The sequence below is a fragment of the Anabrus simplex genome, chromosome 9 (assembly GCF_040414725.1).
Source record: "Anabrus simplex isolate iqAnaSimp1 chromosome 9, ASM4041472v1, whole genome shotgun sequence".
Classification (NCBI taxonomy): Eukaryota; Metazoa; Arthropoda; class Insecta; order Orthoptera; family Tettigoniidae; genus Anabrus; species Anabrus simplex.
In genome coordinates, this window is record NC_090273.1 from 84,370,628 (window position 1) to 84,388,837 (window position 18,210).

Below are 18,210 nucleotides of genomic sequence, written 5' to 3' on the forward strand. Positions count from 1 at the left end.
AGATTTATCTGGTTTAGCAATAGCATCAATAGCTGGACAGGGGCGGTAGCGCAGACGTATCTGATCTTGATGGCGGCAGATACGTTTCTCCGTAGTCTGTATCTCGTAGAGACGATGACCCAAAGATCTGCAGATGACTCCAGGTATCCAGAGTGGGTTGGATTTGAATGTCCTGGTGTAGACCTTGTCGTTGAGGGAGAACTTCGTTGGTGAGGTCTTATGCTGGGCCGGAAGAGGCTGTAACAGAGAAAGTAAAGTTCTGTGAGGTCGTCCATGGAGCTTCTGTGCAGGAGTGATATTATCAGCGCCGGGGAGAGTTCTGTAGGTGTTTAAGAGTTGGAGCAAGGCTTGGTCTTTGGTTAATCCTGAAGAGACAGCTTTCTTCATACTTCTTTTAAATGTTTGTACGAAGCGTTCAGCTTCACCATTAGATTGAGGGTGAAAAGGTGGTGCTAGGATATGACGAATGCCATTATGTGTGCAAAAGTTCTGAAAAGCAGTAGCTGTAAATTGAGGTCCGTTGTCCGAAATGAGTACTTGCGGTAAACCTTCTGTAGTAAAGATTTTCTGGAGAGCACGAATGGTAGCTTCGGTTGTAGTAGTCGAATGCATATCCACGACATATGGAAAGTTTGACAGTGAATCGATGACTATTAACCACATGGAATTGAGGAAAGGACCTGCGAAATCGATGTGAACTCGTTCCCATGGAGTAGTAGCAGGAGGCCATGAAGCAAGATCAGAAGACGGGGCGTTCTGATTCGTTTGACATTGCTCACAATGACGTATTAGCTTTTCGATGGCGGCATCAATACCGGGCCAGTAGCAGTGTTGACGGGCGAGTTGCTTTGTTCTGGAGATACCCCAATGGCTTTGGTGTAATAATTCGAGAACTTGTTTCTGTAGGCTAAGTGGAATAACCACTCGGAAGATGGTGCCTGCTTCTAGTAGTACAACTCCGGCACGAGTCGTGAGACGATGCTGCATACGATGATAAGGTGCCAGTTGGGCAGGAAGTGTGCTCTGATGAGGCCAACCGTTGCGGATGTAAGTACGTACAGTAGCAAGTGTACTGTCCTTATCCGTAGCTTTAGCTATGCAGGTAGCATCAATAGGAAAACTGGATACAGTATCTTCAAGTTCTATGTCCAACTGAAGACATTCAGATTCTTGAGAATCGAAGGCAGTATCAGGACCAACGGGTAAGCGGGAGAGGGCATCAGCATTACAATGCTGGGATGTGGCTCGATATACAATCTGATAGGAATAATCAGAAAGGAACATGGACCATCTTTGAAGCTTTCTGAGGGAAGTCTCTGGGATCTTATTACCAGGATGGAATAAGTGTACGAGAGGCTTATGATCGGTAATGATCAGGAAATGGTTGCCATAAAGATATTCATTGAAACGGCGAATACCAAAGATGATGGCTAGAGCTTCTTTCTCTATCTGTGAGTATCGACGTTGATGGTCATTAAGTGTTTTCGAAGCGAAGGCGATGGGGCGTTCTTGTCCATGACGATCCTTCTGGGAGAGCACGGCACCGACACCGTAGTCTGAAGCGTCAGTAGCTAGCGTGATGATCTTGTCGGGCTGAAAATGAGTGAGTTGTATAGCTTGAATTAAGGCGTTGTTGATTGTTTTCCATGCCTGTTGGCATTGCGGAGTCCACTGAAACTTAACACCTTTTTTACGTAGAGCGTTTAATGGAGCTGCTACTGTAGCGAAGCGTGGAATGAACTTATTATAATAGTTCGCTTTGCCTATGAAGGACTGAAGCTGCTTGAGGTTCTGAGGTGCTGGCATGTTTACTATCGCGGAGACATTCTGCATACTAGGACGAATTCCATTCTTATCAAGTATATGTCCGAGGTAGTGAACTTGAGGCTGAAAGAAGGTACATTTAGCGAGATTCGCTCGTAGTCCATTGTCTTTCAATTTCTGGAGAAGAAGGCGGAGATTGGTTAGATGTTCCTGATGATCTTTTCCAGTAACAATAATATCATCCAGGTAGTTAGCACAACCGGTAATTGAGGCGGTGAGTTGAGCCAAATAGCGCTGAAAAATAGCCGCTGAGGATGAAATACCGAATGGGAGCCGCTGGAGCTGGAGCAGTCCGAGAGGAGTGTTGAGTGTGAGAAATTTCTTAGATTCTTCGTCTAAAAGTAGCTGGAGATATGCTTCTTTAAGATCAACTCGAGAGAAGAATTGTCCACCAGAGAGACGACGGAATAAGTCTTCTGGACGTGGAATAGGAAAGATATCGGTTTCGAGTTGTGCGTTGACTGTAGATCGAAAATCGCCACAAAGTCGAACAGTACCATCAGGTTTCTTGATTATCACGAGTGGAGTAGCCCATTGACTAGAAGTAACTGGTACTACAATGCCAGTTTGTATCCATCTTTCTAATTCTTTCGTGACCTGGTCTTGAAGTGCGAGGGGTACTGGACGTGTTTTGAGGAAGCGAGGCTTAGCTCCGGATTTCAGCTGTATGTGAGCTGTATAGTCTTTTGCTGTTCCGAGCTGAGAGTCGAAGACTTCAGGAAACTGCGCTAGGAGAGCGGTAACGTCAGAAGTAGGCTGCAATGTAGATACGACGTTAATGTTGTCATGTATCTGGAAACCAAATAAGTTGAATAGATCCATGCCCATAATGTTTGATGCAGTGTAGTTGTTAACTACGAGAAGAGGAATGGCCTTCTGAATTCCTTTATAACTAGCCTGAAGCTTAATTTGACCTTTGATGTCAATTTTCTTCTTGTTAAATGTCACGAGCTGGATGTCAGCTGGAGAGCATGAAGGTGAACCTAAGTCGTGGTAGGTAGTCAGGTTAATAATAGAGACAGGTGATCCAGTGTCTAATTGAAAATCGACAGATCGATCAGAGAATGAGAGAGGAATGATGATTTTGTGAGAATCCTTTGTGGGAAGAATAAGATTGATCTGATCAACTTCCATGTCTTGGCGGGGCTGTATATGCTTCCGGCGCGCTGCAGTAGTCCTAGCAGGGCGGAGCGAACTTCGACAGACAGTCTGAATGTGTCCAAGTTTATTACATCGTTCACAAGTAGCTTTGAAAAAACGACAGTCACGACGTTCATGATGCTTGAAACAACCTCGGCAGGAAGGCAGGAGTTTCGACGTGTTTTTAGAATTGGGCTTCCGTGTAGCATTACGAGAGGGAACCTGGCGAGAATGCTTGGTGGAGAGAGCCTTATCCGTACGGTTCACTGTAGCAGAGGACTTGCGGGCCTGAGGCGAGACTTGTGCAACTTCGTGTGGAGAAGCTATGGCTGCGGCAGTCTTGGTAGTAAGCTCATAAACCGTAGCAATACGCTGGACGTCTTCTAAAGAAGGGTTACTCTGCTTGACAGCGTCAAAACGTATTTTGTCTTCAGGAGTATGTAAAATTATCATGTCCCGAATGAGAGAATCAGTGTAGGGTGAACCACAACCGTCCTTGGAGCAGATGAACTGGCAGGGTTTAGCTAGACCACGCAATTCAGTTATCCATTCAGTATGTGTCTGATGGGGTTGCTTTCTGCTCTGAAAAAATTTATAGCGAGCAGCCACTATGTGAGGAGCTTTGGCATAGTGTTCCGTGAGACGGGCTAAGAGCTGCGGGAAGGGTACCTCAGATAAGTGTTCTTCTGGACTTAATTTACGTAGTAATTCACACGTAGCATTGCCAACCGAACTAAGAAATAGTGCGCGGCGGCGTTGATCGTCTGTGACAGAATGGCAGATGAAATGCTGTTGCAAGCGGGCTAAATAAACTGACCATTCTTCCTTAGCCGGATCAAAAGCAGAGAACGGAGGAATAGCTGATGGCTGTGTAGAGATAGAAATAGCTTGAATAGCCTGAAGTAATGCTGCCTGTTGTTGTTGCATAAACTGTTGTTGTTGCTGCTGTAAGGCTTGGAAGACCGTAGCGAGTTGTTCCGCAGTAGCCATTGCGAGATGCGTGCAAGAAAGAGTAAGGTAAGCTGTGTGTCAGAACTGGTTGGAGTGTCGTTGTTGTTTAACACGTCGCCGTAGAGTTGACAACTGGGCCCGTTGAATTGTAGTGTTGGTTGCGTGTTTACCACGTCGCTATAGAGTTGGCAACTGGGCCGAAGAATTGTAGTTTGTTGCTTGTTTACCTCGTCGCTATAGAGTTGGCGACTGGGGCCGATGAATTGTAGTGTCGCGTTTTTACCTCGTCGCCATAGAGTTGTGTTGTAACCAAGGTTGAAGTTTACAAAACACAACTTTTATTGCTTCACTTTATGATATTTACACAAATAACTGAAATTTATTTTGAAGCAAAAAGGAATATTGAATCTTGAGAAAAGTCTGTCTTTATACAATATGTACAGGTTTGCAGTCTTTATATACACTTCTATCTTGAAAAGATAGTCTTTGTGAATTGACACGTTGATAGTCGAGAACTATCTGGCACACTAACATAAATGTTCATGAGAGTCCTTGTTTGTTGAAGTGCCTGAATTCCTAAAAAGCAAGTTCAATTGATTGAAGAAATTCCACCTAGCGAAACTAAGGGAGCTTGCATAAATTAGGTAATGAAAATGGCTTGTAAAAGAATTACGGAACATAGGCAGCGGAAACAGGTAAGGGAACGGTGACCAGAGGTGAAACCTCGTACTGCCAGAAATTCAGTCCACCTGGTCGAAGCACATTTTCAAGAGGAGTAGCCTCCGTGCTCGACGTAGGGTGTATTCTGGAGCTGGACACCGGGGCGAGTGGGCAAGTGAGCAGGCCGGGAGCTCCTATTTATAGTACACTCGATGGTCAGGCACGCGCACTGAGGGCTGCGCGTCGAAGCTAGCAGAATGATACACAGGCGCGCGTGCAGCTGGCAGGCGGAGCGAGACGGGAGCGCCGGACATACGACAACTATCTCCATATTTGCTATTAGTACTATATTATTTTTTAAAAAGACTTGTATTTAAAAAATTATATGTAAATTATTTTAAATGTTGTGGTTAAGTGTAAGAGAGGGCCTTGAGCCCTAACTTCACCACGAATAAAGATGAATTACTTACTTACTTACTTACTTACTTACTTACTTACTTACTTACTAAATTCCTTATCTATTTCATATATACTTACTTCCATATTGCTCCATATGACCTGCTTCCTTTCCTTATACCCCCATTCATCTCTTCCTCCTAATTACTCGCTAAAATATGTCACCCACTGATCATAATCAATATAAAAAATTTTCCCCTCCTTTATTAATTATATTTATTTTTTCCCTTATTCTTTCAGTTTGATTCATCCTACATTCCCTATTTATGAGCTCTGATTGTTCCTTCATCCATAGCTTCTTCCTCTCAGCAATGTTAGTTTGTACTCTTTCCTTAATCTACAAAAGACTTCTCGTTCTTTGCTCCCTCCTTTTACTCTATAATCTTTTAACGCTCTCATCACTACTCTTCTAAAAGCCTCACATTCCTTGTTATACCACCCTCCACCTTCCATCTTTCTCCTTCTACTACCTTGAACTGCCCATGCCACCCTCTTTATAGGATATTCTATTAACTCCAGTGCTCTATGTTATTTTCTTCCAGAGCCCTTTCCCATCCACTTCTAATTAATTGTATCTCATTTTTCATAAGGTCGTCTAGTTCCTGTTTTGTGTTCTCTGTCCATTTATATTTATTATAGCTGTTACCCCTCTCTGAGAACCTTTCTCTGTCTCCCTTCTTTAATTCCTCTCTCCTTCTCACTATTCTTACCCATACCGATGCATGATGCGACTTAACCCAATCACCTACCCCTATTTTCTCCAACATGTTTTCTGAACTCATTACTAAGTCAATAACACTCCCCCCCCGTTCAGTAATATAAGTCATTTTACCTCTGTCGTCCTCCCAACAACCATTTAAGATGAAAAACTTCCCTACTTCGCAGAATTCTAGGAGTTTTCCACTGTAACTATTAATTTCCTTATCATTACTTCTTCTTCCTATCCCTATTGTCATCTCGTCATCTCTATTCTGGCATATTCTGTCCTCATCATACCTCCTCCTAATGATACTGGTTTCTACTAGTAATTCCTCAAAAAACTTATCGTTTGCATATAGGGATCCCTTGGGGTGACAGTAGGCAAAAGCCAAGCAAGCATATTTTTCTCTCCCTTTCTCCTTATCCATGTTAAATCTTATCCACATAACTCCTCCCAGGTCTCTCTCAATATCCTCTATTAATTCATTGATCTCTTCTTCAACTAACACAACTATTCCTCTGGGCAATTGCCCCTTATTATTCAATTTTTTTCTTGACTTGTGCCTAATTGTAAACCCCGCCCAAGTTATCTCCTTGCCTACCTCTAGTCATGTTTCCAAGAGTGGTACAATGTCAAAACTTTCTATTAAATTTTTCACTTCTATGGGTACCTATTTTGCCTAACAAACCTTCAGTATTTACAAAGCCTATCTTCCAGTCTAGTTACAGCTTTTTTCCCCTGCCTTTCCCATTTCCATCTTTGTTTTTTGCTTCTCATCACTATCTCCCTCTCTCCTTCAACCTCCATTCCATCACACTTTGACATTTTATTACTATCTTTCCTTTTCTTCTATACCTTTATTTTTTTTTCTCCCACGGGTCCTTAAGGCTCCTGCTTCTCCCTTTCATCGTAGTATCTTGCCCTTTCTTTTCCTCCGTCAAATCATCAATCACTGTATCTGGTTTTTCTTTAGGAACATTATCTAACAGCACTTCCTGTACCTGGAGTCTCATATTTGCACTCTCACTGCACTGCACTGAACTGTCCTCTTGACTCGATTCTTCATTAATCCTTACCACGTTTCTTCCCTCCTCTTGGAAGGCCTCCTGCCTGCCATTTTGCTGCATTGTTAGGTCCTCTTCCTGTTTGAGCTCCTCCTCCATGACTTTCAATTTTGCCACAGACCAGACACGCCACCAAATACCATTAGATACCACCAGCTTTTGATGCTTTATATATGTCCTACGACCCTGGTGCTTAGCTCTCCTTAGATGTTTCTTCAAAATTTTCATGTTCTCGCTCCCTTCTCTTCCCAAGTCTCTCTTGACCCAGATTTTTCATTCATTCAAGTTCCTTGCGTTTCTTAGGGCTATGTCCGCCATCAGAGTTGATATTAACTTCACTTTAATTGGTCTCCATCCTTTTGCTTTTCCTACCCTTTTAACATCGTCAATGTCCGCTTTGTTGAAATTTATTTTCATTTTATTTTGGACGACGTCCACCACTTTGTATATAATGTTCACTTTCTCCTCACTCCTTTCCTAATGTTGTCCATCTCCTTCTTCAAAAATACCACCTCCTTTTCCAGGTTTTTAACTTTCTCCCTTAACCATCCAGTTATAATCTCATTACTTTCTAGCTTTTTTTTTACCGTGTCACCCCATTGCTCTTGGAACCATACCTTCATATTTTCGGATCCCTTAGCTTGGTCCTTTCTCATTTCCTTTACCTGCTTGACTCCGGCGTTTTCTTTAACAGCTTCCCCTATCAACTCCCTAATCTTCTCTGTCTTCCCAGTTCATGTTTGGGCCAGGGTTCAACTCTACACCCTCTATAACTGGTAGTATGGTTATCATTACAAACCATTATTCTCATCATTATTCCGCATTGAAAATAGCTAATTACAAAGTTTACACAAGGAGTAATTTTAATACCACTTATTCAATACACTATTTTGTGGTCAAATACACATGGGAATTACCAGAATTTTAAAGGTACATGTTTCGCCCTCTTTTTATTGGGCATCATCAGTCTCATTCAATCTTAAAACACACTCTGGTCTGAGGAATCTTAACAAATTACATAAAACGTATTGATGATACATAAAACGTATTGATGAACATTTAATGGTATTCATGCTGTGGTTGCATAATAATTACAGCACAAAAATATTGAATAAAATAAGTACACATACTAAAATCACTTTGAAAAATTAAAACGTTCATCTAAAAGTAATAGTGTCACATTGTATTTTAAAAATAATCCATGTCTGACCACGCCTTGGGAACAGATTATCAAAACCAAGGCTTCACAGGATAAGAATAGTACAATTAAAAGATACAGTTTTTGATGAGGTTGAAGTCTTAGTATTTAAAATTAGGATGCAAATACGTAGTCGAATTGGAGGCGGTATAGATTAAGACATCTTGGAATGTTGGATAAAAATCGTAGTATGCTGAGAAGCGCTAGTAAACATTGAAGCATTTGTTGAAAATGCTGGTAAAATTATTCAATAAGAGGGTGTAATCAGAAAATGGCCCATGTAGGCATGAATGTCCGTAGTAAACAATGTAGTCATTCTGGAATGAAACAGAAAGCGAACTTGATGGCAGGTAATTAGGTCGAGTGTATATCACTGAAAACTATTTGTTGAATAATGGGTACTTAATCATTCTCCAGATGTAACATATGTCCTAATGTATCTGCAGCGTTAGTCTGTTTGAAGTTCCTACTTCTAATGTTGTATCGATATGGTAGAGGTGCTGGGGAATGCTGAGGGGAAGAGGGGGTAGGTGGAGCTTCACGTGCTGTTGTCAGTAAAGGACAGGAGTTATTTGGAAGAGCAAGTGTGGGGTCGGTATTTAGCGGAATAGAGGGAGTTTTTCATTCTAAGGATTTAAATATCTGAGGAGCTTGACTATGGTTTGGATTGACCGTATTTAATGCTGGTGGCTTCAAATAGCCTATGCAGTGGCCTCCACGGTATGCACTAGCCTTGCGTCTTGGGTGGTGTGCTAAGTCCCAACTGACGAGCCTAACTTAGCACACGAGGGCGAAACGCAGGCAACCAAGAATGAGTTAGCTGGAAAATTTATAATGTCCAATAACGGACCATTATATTGGTATTATAAATTTACTCATTCGGGAAAAATATTTTAGGTTCCCTATGGGAATCAACATCTACATCATTTAATAACTTAGGCGTTAAAATATGTAGTGGACTTCCATGTCATCATTAAGATTATGACCTTTATTATATGTCTTGTCCAAGAAAATATATATACTCTCTAATTCATTCAAAAGTTTACCTTTGCCCGTATTCCTGATTATTGTGAGATCTTTTTCTATTGAAGTGAAACGGTGTCTAGTTTCCTTCCTGTTTTATCCTTAATGTGTCCCATAACAACTGTCTGGCCACACTGTCATAAGCTTTCTCAATGTCAATAAATGTCATCACTTTTTCTTTTTCAAACTCCCATCTTTTCTCCATCATATGTCTTAATGTAAAGATCAGGTCAAACGATCTGTCTTTCCTAAAACCATACTGTTCTTCCATTTCACTTTCTACCTTCCTCCTCAGTCTTCCTTCCAATACTCTCTCAGATATCTTGGCTACATGGGCAATAAGGGTGATCCCTCTGTAGTTTTTACATTGCTTTTTATCACCTTTTTTAAAATATCGGGATAATTAAACCCTTTCCCCACTCTTCTAGGATCTCTTTCTTCCTCCAGATTATTCTAAATAATCTATACAGCCACTGTAGCCCTATTGGTCCTGCTTCTTTTATAATTTTCGTAGTTGCCTCATTGACGCCTGCTGCTTTACCGCTCTTCAACTTTTGTATGGCTTCCTCTATTTCTAACATCCATATCTCCTTTTCTTGCTCTTCTTCTTTCCCCATTGTTTCTTCTTGCTCCTTCTCCTCTACCAGTTCACTGTATTTAATATTTAGGAATTCTGAGAAGTATTCTTCCCATCATTTTAATATTTCATCTCTTTGCATCAATATCTGCTCTGTTTGTTTTTACAAATTTTGTATCTTCCCTATTTCGTAAACTATTCTTCACCAAACCGTACAAAACCTTTTTACTTCTCTTTATATCCTGCTGTAAAGTTTCTGTGAAACTTTCCCAGCTCTTCCATTTCTCTTCCTGTACTATTTTCTTTCATACCTTTTTGACTTCTTTATATTTCTGCCAATTCTCTGTACTATTGCTGCCTATCTACTCCCTCCAAGCCACTTGTTTAACTGCTTCCTTTATCCTGCTGTTCCACCAAGGAGTCTCCTTTTCCTTTTTCCTCCCTGATTGTCTTCCATAGGTGTTTACTGCACACTTTACAAAACCATTCCTGTAACATGTCCATTCCTCTTCCACACTGTTCACGTCATCTTTGGGAATTTCCTCTTCCTCTTGAAACTTTTGCTTTATTTCTTTCTTTTAACTTCCATCCCTTTATTTTCCCCTTTTTTTCTATTAACTTTTTTATTTTACCAAGTCTTAATTTGGTTGCCACCACTTTATGGTCTCCTTTGAAATCTGCTCTTGGCATTGCTGTCACATCTTCCAGCTGTCTACGTTTCCCCTTCTCCACCAGAATAAGATCAATCATTGTCTTTGTCTTTCTATCGCCCCAACCATATCTCATTATTTTTTGTGAGTTATTTTTTCTAAATCACGTATTGCCAACAATTAATCCATTCCTTCTACAAAAACCTATTATCATATCTCCTTCTTCATCTTGGTTTCCATAACTATAGGGGCCAATTATGTCATCTTTTCCCTGTCTGTGTGTTCCAACATGTGAATTCATGTCTCCCATTATTATAACCTCTTTGTCTTCAATACAACTTTCCAGTTCTTCTAGAAACTCTTCTAAACATCATCTGCATTCCCCGATTGGGGTGCATAAACCTGTATAAAATCCTTGATTCCACTCCCAAGTCCAACTTTAATTATCCTGTCACTGATCTGGCCAATTTTGTCGACATATTGCGCTAGGTCTTCTCTCAATGTAACACCAACACCATTTGTTGCCATCTATCCTCCACTCCAATATAACTTATACCCTTTCTTCAATTCTTTTTGACCTTTCCCCTTCCATTTTGTCTCGCTCATTCCCATCATTGCTTTGTCTTTCTTCTCCATATACTCTATCAGTTCTTCTACCTTGCCATTCAAAGTCATGACATTGATGATACCGATTCTTCTGGTGTCTGGTAGCCCACTTCTCACAGTTCCCCCAGAGCACCGGGAACTGCACGTCATACTTCAGGGTGACGCCCTAGCATTTTCCGAGGCCTTGATTCACTCGCACTCATTTTATAGGCTGTTGTACGATGGGTTCGCCACTTCCAAAGGCATTTTATTACCTTCTGCCAGGTTCAGATTAGGCCGCCCCTAACATGGAGTCAGACACGTTTTGTAGCTGCTCTGGAGTACAGACGCTACGAGTTTGCCCGTTCCACCATCTCCACTGTTCCGAAGTCCATTTTCTCCGCCGTAGATGCCGTTGAGCTCTTCACCCATAACCCAGGGCACGAGCCCTCCATATTTTTGACCCCTCTAGAGAGTGTGTCTCAGTATTTTAAAGCACCCAAGAATTGGGTTACCTGTTGGTCCGCAGGTTATATTGGATATTTCAACCAGCCCTACATACTGTACCTACATCCGCCACCTGGGGACGCGCTCTGTAGGGGTCAGGTTCTCCTGGTTACTTATTGAAAGTTAACCCCACACACAAAGGCTGAGGTTATTTGCAGAGTCCAGTCAACTTATCCCCTTCAATTAGCCTGGATTAAGAAGGTTCTACCATACCTAGATGATCTCTGGTAGGACTCTTCTCAGAAGATTAGCTTTAGGACTTTCGCTGGTGGCTTTACGTTGCACCGACACAGATAGGTCTTATGGTGACGATGGGATAGGAGAGGCCTAGGAGTTGGAAGGAAGCAGCTGTGGCCTTAATTAATGTACAACCCAGCATTTGCCTGGTGTGAAAATGGGAAACCATGGTAAAACCATCTTCAGGGCTGCAGACAGTGAGACTCAAACCCACTATCTCCCGACGCAAGCTCACAGCCACGCACCCCTAACCGCACAGCCAACTTATCCGGTAGCTTTAGGACTAACAGTGTTAGCCTTTTCCATTGTGCATTGAGAAAATGTGGTCAGATGGGATAAAATGCTCTTGACTTCAATTTGTTCTTAGCAGTTACACCACTTACTTGGACGATGCTGCCACCTGTTCAGGTAAATCACAGGCATTGTCAGCAGTGACAGAATCACATGTGGTGAAGCTGTGCCCTGTATTTTTGCCCACTGGAGAGAAATCTTGGGTGTGCCTATTCAGCTGAGTTGACCATGCATCACCATGTATTCTGTAGTACTTGGGCTGAGCAGAGATCGTGTGATAAGCGGAGGCTCATCAGGGTTGTGGAAGGGGTACTCATTTTACCACTCTAAGTTTACAGCTTGTTGCATTGTTTACAAGACATTGTCCCTTGTTCATAACCATTCTCATTTCCAGTAATATGAAACGTAGTCCAACAAAATGAGTAATGACTTCTTTTCTGTTTCTTATCAGCGAGTTTCTGGATGTTGTTGGTTAGCTTAGCCTTACCTTACTGAAGATGCTCCGTTAGACAAAAACTGTATGGAGTGGATATGGAACAATTCTGTGCTTTCTACATCACTAAGAACATACTAAACAACAAATCACTAAACAACAAATCACATTAGGCAAATGCATATATACCTTGTAGATAGAGCTGCTAATCACACAGATGTCATAAAATCACTTATTTGTTTCTTCTAACTCATTATTGTTATTATTGATTTAACCCCACAAGTGAGCGCTTATGACTAGGTGTGGGTGGTTGTTTGGTGGGTTTTTTTTTACTATGTCTTAAACCTGGCTAATAGTTTTTCCCATCTCTCCTGTAGGAGTGGTTTCTGAGACTTAGTACTTTTGGATGGCAGGGACCAAGAATCAAAATATCTAAAAAATTAACTTAAATAAAGAAATTATATGGGTAAAATCCATCTTTTAATACTTCACACAATCATCTAGTAGTACATGTTTCGGTCCTTTATTGGACTTTCTACAGCTATCAGTGTTGAATAGCATTGTCTTGATAAGGTCATCTACAACATTTTAAATTTAAAACTTTAAACAAGTCTCTGTTATGAAGACAGCATAACAATTTTGCAACATATGTCTCTAACAACTGTGACACCCCATGTAGCAGTTTAATTCAGGAATGAATATTCTAGTACTTTTTTAGTTTACATGATGTTTTCAACCTTTCTCAAGATTCACCATTTTAAATAACATTTTACTCAGTGATCAATTGTATGAACTTAATTTTCAGTAGGAAAATTTCAAGATCTGAAATATGAACATTGTATTGTCGTTCACATTTTTAATGTTTTATTCATTTAATTTCACATGACCAAGAATTAACTTTACCACAGAATTTGAAGTGGTCTAGGACACCAAGGTCAGAAATCCCAGCAGAATATAGGTTTTTTTGGACTTTGTTGAGCCAAGTTCTAGTCTTACAACTTTTAATCAATGAGATCATCTTGGTAAGCCTATTGTTGTCCATTCATGAAAGGTGGCCATAAGAACTTCAGATGTCTACATTGTAAGCAGGTGTTCGCTCTTTTCATCTGTTAGTATAGTTATGAGTATTCCTGAGGATACATATTTCAACATTTTTCTAGGTTGTCCACGGTACTTATCCTGTTGATTAGTCTCTGCTGCTTATAGGAGCTGAGGTCTGACTACGTATCTGTAGTGAGGGATCTTGGCATTCTTCAAAATGCACTTCTTGTTGTACTGGTTTCAGAACAGTTGTAGGCTTAGTTGAGTTTTGTACATCTTTCTAGGAGGGAGGTGCCACTTTACCATTGGGGTAAACCCATTCGCAGATACACCAGAAAGGATCAATACTTGCAATTCCCAGGGATGGTCATCAAAGAGGATCTTCCAGGGTGCAATTTCTTAAAGTAAACATACAATATCTACAGTCTTTCCACAACTGTCTTATGTAAAACTTGGACAGCAGTGCGTGGCTTCCTTTGAGTTGTTGGCTAGGATCGCGATGTTATCTACAAAGGCCAGGTACATGATTTTGATCTTTCTAGTACTGGCTCTCCAATGGTGACTGATTTGATAACTAGATTTTTCCTTTTGTTTTCACTTATGATTTTGTCGAACACCAGGTTGAACAAAATAGACAAGAGGATATCCCCTTGTTGTACCCTTGTTTTGGTCTTGAATCTCCGTGACAGTTCTTCTCTGAACTTCACTTTAGATGTGATTTTCGTGATGGTCTGTTCAATGAGAGTGGGCGTGTTAAATCCATGCCTCATTCTCATAACACTGAGAAGAGTGGCAGTCGATAGTCATAAGTCTTCTTGACGTCAATGAATACCACAGCAATGTTTGTTCATTCACCCCCTTTAGATGTAGAATGATTTTCAGGTTGAAGATCTGCTCGACACAAGAACGTCCTCGCTGAAATCCTCCATGACACCAGCCGTCTCACACTGGCTCTCTACAGTGTCTTATAGAATCCTGGAGAGTACTTTTCTTTATGTTGCACCGACACTGATAGGTCTAATGGTGACAATGATATAGGAAAGATCGGGGGAAGAGTGACAATGGACGTGATCAAGGTATAGCCATGCGGTTAGGGTGCCGCAGTTGTGAGCTTTCATCCGGGAGATCGTGGGTTCGAACCCCAATGTCGGCAGCCCTGAAGATGATTTTCCGTGTTTTCCCATTTTTACACCAGGCAAATGCTGGGGTCTGTACATTAACACTCCAGTGGAGGCGCGGTTTGCCGTATTGCGAGTGGGCGCGCGGAGGACAGGTGTCCTCCACTTTGTTTTGCCATTTTACCCTGGATTAGTTAGGAATATATTAAACACATTTTTAATAAAAAGGAATGTATTCTACAAAATATTAAGTAGGAAATATATGATCATAGTAAATCAAACAAAAACATGTATACGTTTGATATGTTACGAATGTTACAAAAATGTGTATATGTAGATATTTTATGTTATAAGTGACAAAATATAAAAAGTAAATGTTGTTATTACTTTCTAGTTTGAAAATACAAATTGGTTTCGTAGTATGAAAATTAAAGTACATACCTAATTTTCTATATTAGTGGAGCATGACACTTTGTAAACTTTAGCTTATTCAATGCACCTTGCACAAACATTTCTCATGTGATCAGCACACACCCACCCATGACACTTCACACACTTTTTCCTTGAATTCTTGTTCCTGGCTCTGCCACAGAGGTAGCATCTTCCTTTCTCAGCCACTCCTCGGGATGCTGGTTGAGGTGGAGCTTCTTCCCTGTCCAGTTTCAGCAGGATCCTTCCTCTTGTCTTTATTTCCTGTGGTATCGTCTCCAAACTGACATGATGTTCAATTTGTGGTCTAATCAGGGCAAAGGCCATTTGTTTCAAAAAATCACTGCAGCTCACAAAGCCGAGTTTTTGATTTGTTTTATAGATTACAAGAGCATTTACTCCTCCTACATTCAGAATATGAAAGAAGATTGTTAGTGGCCATCTTCTTTGAGTTTCTCGCAGTGTCGTATTGACGACACATTTTGTCCAGAATGTCCACGCCATACTTGGTTTCATTGTAGGAAGTAAAGACCACGGGTTTTCGGTCATCACCTGTATCTGGATCGATTGCCATGTTTTCATGCATAGTTGTTATTGCCAGCACAGCCTTATTCTTGTTCGGTACGTAAGATACCAATGTACAGCTTTTTTGAAAGCCAAACGAACTGCTTTTGACTTCTCTTGACTTACCAGGTAGAAAGTTTGGGGGAACTTCTGCTTTGTTCTTTCTCAGTGTAACAATCATTGTTACTTTTTCTTCTTCCAGTAGTTTTATTGCCAAAGGCACAGATGCGAACCAATTGTCACATGTAATATTCCTATTGGTTCCTGAAATAGGCTGCACCAGTCTCAAAGCTAAGTCTGACGTGTTGTTGCTTCTTCTGAAAGGGCCGTTTGGTTGCTTCCCTACATACACTTCAAGATTTGTAGCATAGAAGGTTGTTGTGGAAACCATAGCAAAGATCTTTATCCCATACTTTGCTGGTTTACTAGGCATATACACCCGGAAGGGACAGTTTCCTCTAAATGCAACTAGCTGTTCATCAGTGGTAAGATAGTCAGTTGGTTTGTATGCATTCTCGCAACTGAGCACGAACATCTCAAAGATTTCTCGAAAAGCAGCTAGTTTGTCAACATATTTTCTTTGATCTCTGTTGTGTACGTTATCAAATCTCAGACAACGTAAAAGAAATCGAAACCTCTTTGCGCTCATGGTTACATAAACAGCCTTTACTCCCGTGCCGTGTGAATTATCCCACATTTCAAATACGTTTCTTCTTCCAGCCTTCAAAACCCCAGCAAGATATAATATACCAATCAATGCACACATTTCTTGGGAATCTGTGGGCCTAGCATCCCTTTCTCTGACAAACTGAGGGTGAATTTTAGCTATGTAAATGTTAGTACAGTCAACTATTTTTTTCACCATTTCGTCATCAATAATACACTATAACGCAGCTTCTGGAGTGACAGCATTTTTCGCAGACCCTTGAGGTCCTGGGCGATGAAAAACTGGTGTAATGTTATGTCTGGGTGTACCAGAAAACAGAAAACCATCTTCAGGGTTGCCAACAGTGACGTAATCTAGCCTTTCTTGTATTTTATATATAACCTCTCAATATATTGTGTTCTTGTTCTTTTCCAGATAATTTTAATGTAGTGAACATGCGTTCAAAAGAGAATTACTACCGAAACTATTCCGTCCAAGGCCGTATGTACCCTAAGTCATATCTGTATCAGATGAAACAGGATGGGTTGACTTACTCATTCATTGCACTGGATGCATGTTTGGAACCTGGGCCACGTCGTCCATTCAATTTTGTTGGAGTTCTGACTCGTCGAGAATCCGAACATATAACAAAGTTGGTCGAAGAATCCAGACAGAAGGGAGGCAATTTTATCATATGGTTTGGTCACTATCCTACCTCATGCATCTTGGCTCCTGGGCCTGGAGGTGTTCGAACACTGATTGGATCGGCTCCTGAAGGTCTTGCTTACCTGTGTGGCCACTTCCACATGTTAGGTGGGGTTGTACCCAACATGTACACCCTGCAGCAGGCAGGCTTCCTCGAACTCGAGCTGGGAGACTGGAAAGACAATAGAATGTGAGTACTGTAAGTAAAGGTGATTTTAGTTCATTCATTTAATGAGGTAACTCATAGGTCACATACAGTACATCATCCTACTTTATATGGTGTTACTTTTTTCAGGTATCGTTTGGCTGCAGTGGACCATGGCCTCTTCTCGTTCATTGATATGGCACATCGGGACTGGCCAGTAGGTCTTATAACAAATCCCAAACATGCCCTCTATGCTATGCCAACAAGAGAAATGTTGGAGAAAATACCACAGTCAACTCATGTCAGGTATTATTTGTATTATAATTTTTAATTTTGCAGTCTGTTGAAACACGAAACATAACAGAACACTATAACATATTTGTCAAAAAACTACTCTTATCATTCTTTTAAAAAATGTATTAAATAATATAATAAGAGATAAAATAATTTAACACACTGATGACAGGCTAAGTGAATTTTCATATTTCGTTAACGATGCGTGGATAACTGGATACATAAATGAACATTTTGCTCCAGCTTCCCCAGTTTGGTGGTCGCTAAAAAAAGTAATCTGCATTGGCTGATGGGGCTGTGAGTTATTACTGGTTACTGACAAACAGGACTACTTCTAGAATTGAGGGGCATTTCCACAAAAATATTTTTTTCAGTATAATATTTTTTAAATTATCTCAAGTTATCTGTAAGAAGGAAGCCAGCTCCTGGACAAAACTATCTTTACATCGGTCTGTTTTCAGACCAACTTTGCTTTATGGGAGCAAAAGCTGGGTGGACTCAGGATATCTTATTCATAAGTTAGCAGTAACAGACATGAAAGTAGCAAGAATGATTGCTGATACAAACAGTTGGGAACAGTGGCAGGAGGGTACTCGGAATGAAGAGTTAAAGGCTGTTACAAATGAACTCAATGGATGAAGCTGTACGCATAAACCGCCTTTGGTGGTGGGGTCATGTGAGGTGAATGGAGGAGGATAGGTTACCTAGGAGAATAATGGACTCTGTAATGGAGGGTAAGAGAAGTAGAGGGAGACCAGGGCAACAATGGTTAGACTCGGATTCTAACGATTTAAAGATACAGTAAAACCCCGTTAATTCAAAATCATTGGGATGCAGAAATCGAACTTCGAATTACGTGATTTCGAATCAACTGCCAACACGTAATTCAGAAATGCCAACCCTTGTGGCATCACAATATATTCTAAGACCCGTTACTGCATGCAATTTACCTTCATTCACAGTTTAAACCTC

The 18,210-nt window shown here is 40.8% G+C and overlaps 1 protein-coding gene across 2 annotated transcripts in view; it reads left to right on the forward strand.

Annotated features, from left to right (window-relative positions):
* Positions 1-18,210, forward strand: part of LOC136880933 (transmembrane protein 62) — a 120,290-nt gene that overhangs the window by 14,984 nt on the left and 87,096 nt on the right. For both annotated transcript variants that reach the window (XM_067153463.2, XM_067153464.2), the window contains exons 4-5: positions 16,530-16,989; positions 17,095-17,250. In XM_067153463.2, coding sequence (XP_067009564.1) covers positions 16,530-16,989; positions 17,095-17,250 — 616 coding nt within the window. The remainder of the gene's footprint in view (positions 1-16,529; positions 16,990-17,094; positions 17,251-18,210) is intronic.